We start from the raw sequence: 4,241 nt of genomic DNA, 5'->3' as shown, positions 1-4,241 counted from the left end.
TGAAGAACTGTCTGCGGGAGAGGGAGTAGCTCAGAGATTAAGCCACGGCCCTTTAGCTTCAGGCAACCTCCAGCAGAGCCACTCATGGACTCATCAGCAAGGTGGGGCAGGACAGGCGGCTTTTAGGCTCATTAGGCTGGGCTTTCCCCTCCCCACCACCTCCAAAAGATAGCACGCACACCCTGGTTTGAGGACTGCTGCTCAAAGAGGGTTATATTAAATATATAATACTACCTGGTTCAGAAAGGAGGAGGGTCTCCTCCAGTTCCTTGCAGAGGCATTGGGAATGCAATGGAATTGGAAATGGCTATTCGTTTTTCCAAGGGACAAACTGTCCAAGGATAGTACGTGCTGTACGTCTTCGAAAGCTGAAGAAGACACAAAGCCTCCTCCCGGCCCACAAGTGCTTACAGAGGAGGAAACCCAGCACCCTGCTTTTTCCAGCCCCACTGCCACCAGCTGCAGACCAGCTTTGCTCCCAGCTCTTATCCTCAAGCCTCTGCCTGAGCTTGGTTCAGCTGAGACTGCAGTGCAGGCATGGGGAGAGGGAGATGCTGAGGTTTGGACAACTTTGGCTAATTTAACTCCTTCCTACAAGTCTGGGACTCAGATGACACTTCCAACCTGTTCAACCTCCTTTTAAGAATCCTTTCCCCAGCGCCCGCTCAGCTGGACACCAGGGGATGGCGTGGGGACAACTAAGGGCACCCTGTGGATACCAGAGAGCCCTTTTGTAGCAACTGTATTTCTTGCATGTTTTTAAGTGATTTATGGGTTGCGAGGTGGGTATTCGGATCTGGTCACAAGGCAGAGAGGGAAAGGAGACGAGGTAGCTTGTCCTCTTGCTATTTTGAGATGGGCTGTAGTCACCTCCCCAGGAAACTGTGCTAAAAAGCAGCGAGCACCTGCCTCGGCTCGCAGCACCCTCAGCCCCCACGCCACGCCTCATCTCAGCACCACAGTGCCCTTGCCTTTTTGTGGAGAGCAAATGTGGCTGCATGGTTGCACACCTCTTCTCCCCCACAGGGTCCTCCCCTCCCCACGCCAGCACTGACAGCACACGCGTATCTTCAAGGGAGGCTCAAGACTTTGCTCCTTTAATGTGCAATAAAAAAGGGCAATTCTCCCAAGCTCAGCAAGAAATCCCACGAGTGGGAGCCCCGGGCTTGGCACCCTCCTCCCTGGCTGCCTTTTACAATTGGGCAGCGTGTGCGGTTTGCTCAGAAGGGTTTTTCTCCCCATGTGCAAAGGAGCTCCTGGCTGCTGCAGGGCTGCTTCGCGGGCGTGAGATGACTGATGTCTCGCTTCACCTCTGTGCTCACCAGCTGAACAAGCTCTCCCAGCAACAGCACATTCTCGCTGGTATAGCAGTGCCTATGTAAGGGCCTCCTGCTTTAGGGAACACAGCTCTTCGCCCCCAGCACACACAGCTACCCTGAGGGAGGTTATAGCGTTGGCCTGATGAGAGGCTCAGAGAGACCCCCCGCACCATGGCATGATGTGGTGGAAGGCATCAGTGGAAGTGAGCGAGGGAGGTGGGATCGCATCGTGGAAAGAAGGGAGAAAAGTATAATAATGGGAGAATTAAATTAACTGCAAAGAGATTGCTGAAGGCACATCCTACCGCATAGCAGACAGCCCCTTCAGCCTGGGGTACCGCTTGCAGCTCAAGCCCTGTGTGCAGCCAAGGGCTTTGGTAACGGGCTGTCATGCAACAGAAACATTCGGTCTGTGGGTAGGATTCTAGATAAATTGATGGGGAGGGGGAGGAAAGGAAGAGGAAGAGGAGGAGCTGTGAGTGGGAAGGTGTTGCATACCACAAGCACTTGTGCAAGAGAGACTAGAGCAACAGGGCCCCTATACCATTAGCGTTCCTCCTCTGCCACCTGTAACGCTTTGCATGCTTTCCAGTCTAACAGTGGCAGGCAGAGGTCTGGAGACCCATTCTAGGGATGGGGCAAGGAAAGAGGCAGGCAGGAATGATTTCAGCAGCAGACTGCAGCCTCTCCTCTTTCTTGGGCAAGATCTCTGACTACCTCACTGAAGAGGAGGATGGGAGCTTCTTCTACTTTGCCCACACTGTACCAAAAAAAGAAAGCCCACTGAAATCCCACGTTCTCTAGCAGCTTTGAAAACCCCCTTCACAAGTCTATTGTGTGGCATCCCTAAACACAACAAAGATTATCTGAAATCTGAAAGCAGCTTAAAAATAAAAACAACTCAAAGGGAAAACAGGAAGAGAGTGGAGGAAGGGGACAGAGTCCTTCCCCTGCTGGCCCCTGGTCGGAGGCAAGCAAAACAGCACACACAGCCTCTTGCTCTACAGCACAGCAGTCCATAGCATTCACAAGGCAAACATAGCATCATCTTCCTTCGCTTGCTTCCGATGATGGCTGGCAGCCGGAGGGGAGACGGACGTCCCTGCTGAGGAGCTGGACAAAGTGGGTAGCCGGTCCGCAACTTTCGCTCGCTCTTCCAGAAACTTGTCAAACTCTGGGGCAAGAGGAGAGCACAGCATTAGCAAGGAGGGAGGTTTGTGGAAGAGCCAAGGTGCTGCCAGGAACAGCTGGAGAAAAGGGTTGGCTGGCAAGTTTTACCTTCGCTGGTGACACCTTTTGCATCCTCTGACTCTCCCTAGGGAAGGAGGAGAAGGGCATGGTTTGAAACAAGGTAGACAAAGGCACCTCCACAGATGTGATTCTTTGTCTGCACGGAGGGAGACAGGATAGTGCTCCCCCCACTGCGGCAGTACAGACATGTTAGAGTGGCCCTGAGCCTCAGCTCATTAGCTATGCCTCCCAGAAGGCTAATTATACTGGTGTGGTATCCCAAACCCTGTGTCCTTGGCTTTTCCTCCCCTGCTCCCTCCGAGCAGCCTGTGCCACACATTCAGCAGTGCCAGCGCTGTTGTACACTGCCTAAAATCCAGCCCCGCAGACAACTCTGGCAGGACTGCTGGCTCCAGGAAAGCAGCCCCTCACTTACCACATCAGTGGAGAGCCACTTTTCTATGTCTTCCATGAAATTGGCTTGGGGAACTGGCACCTGGGATAGAAGGAAAGAGAGCAATGAGGCCAAGAAAGGAGACGATGTTCCAGGAAACCCACTCTGCAAAAAGAAAGCCCAGCCCAAAAGCTAACCCTCTCGCTCCACTGTTCAGTCAGCTCAGGCCCTTCCAAATCCAGCCAGTGCCACTGCAAAGCTCTCCCAACTACCAATGGCACCACTCACCTGCTTCCTCTGCCCCATCCACACCCAGACATGCATAGTTTCCAGGATACATGCCATTAAAAGCATCTGGGGTTTGGTGGTTGGCTTTGGAGTATTAGGACTCGACCAGGCTTTCCATTTTGGTGAGGACTCGCTAGGTGGATGTTGGCTGCTTGTGTTAGGCAGCCAGAGAACAAGAGATGTGCTTTTCTCCGCACCTCCTCCCTTCTACAAACCAGTGACGGTCTGATGGCAAAGTCTGTGATGCTGAAGTTATCGGATGTGCCAAGTTTGGCACCACATTAAGGGGGAAAGACACCTGCCAAGAAGTGATTCCCTGGTAGGATCATGGAGCACAGCAGGATTTGACATCACACCAAACTACAGAAACAGATCCATCAAAGAGAAAGTCCTCTACAATTAAAGTAAATTTTACTACCAGTAGGAACGAGGCTAGCTCAGAAGACTTCATGTCCCTGGCCAATTTAAGCAGCAAAGAGACACTTTCCTAGTGGACAAGGATAACCTTGAAGGAAACCAAGTCCAATCGATTCAAAACCCCAGATCCTTTTCTCCAGTAACAAGCTCCTGAATAAAGCTGAGCAAGGAACAGCCCTTGCTAGAGGCTCCACAAGCACAAGCGTGAGAGAGTATTTGTGGGAACTTACTTATTAGTCTCCTAATATGTATAGCTCCCTTGCTCTCAGGAAAACAGCAAGACCAAGAAAAAGAGCAATGCCTTCTTACCAAGGACAGGCAGATTTCCCCAAACCAGGGAGCAAGTGCAGATAGCTACCACAGCTGGCAGATGGATGAATGGGGATGGAAGAGGATGTGTGAGATTAGGGAAGTTTCGAAGCGAACTGGCTTTGTCTACCCAAAGAGGAACTCTTTGGGGTAGAAATGCATTCAAGCCAACTGGACAGCATGTGGGGAAACTTCCTAGAGCAGACATCAGTCTGGGCAGTGCTCATTTCAGGAAGACAGGCTAACAAGCTTCAGACCTGGAAGTATGTCAAAGACTCAGTGTG

The 4,241-nt window shown here is 51.8% G+C and overlaps 1 protein-coding gene across 2 annotated transcripts in view; it reads right to left on the bottom strand.

Moving 5' to 3' along the window:
- Positions 1 to 1,069: 1,069 nt before the first annotated feature.
- Positions 1,070 to 4,241, bottom strand: part of TOM1 (target of myb1 (chicken)) — a 16,522-nt gene continuing 13,350 nt past the window's right edge. The window contains exons 13-15 of one of the 2 annotated variants that reach the window (XM_009332591.1): positions 2,986 to 3,045; positions 2,598 to 2,634; positions 1,070 to 2,493 (exon numbers count right to left, since the gene is read on the bottom strand). In XM_009332591.1, coding sequence (XP_009330866.1) covers positions 2,345 to 2,493; positions 2,598 to 2,634; positions 2,986 to 3,045 — 246 coding nt within the window. In that variant the 3' untranslated portion in view covers positions 1,070 to 2,344. The remainder of the gene's footprint in view (positions 2,494 to 2,597; positions 2,635 to 2,985; positions 3,046 to 4,241) is intronic. The other variant, XM_009332590.1, reaches the window with a different exon arrangement.

The sequence above is a fragment of the Pygoscelis adeliae genome, unplaced genomic scaffold, assembly GCF_000699105.1.
Source record: "Pygoscelis adeliae isolate BGI_AS28 unplaced genomic scaffold, ASM69910v1 Scaffold399, whole genome shotgun sequence".
In the NCBI taxonomy this organism is placed as follows: Eukaryota; Metazoa; Chordata; class Aves; order Sphenisciformes; family Spheniscidae; genus Pygoscelis; species Pygoscelis adeliae.
The sequence above is the reverse complement of the archived record's forward strand: the minus strand, read 5'-3'. Positions and strand labels throughout refer to the sequence as shown.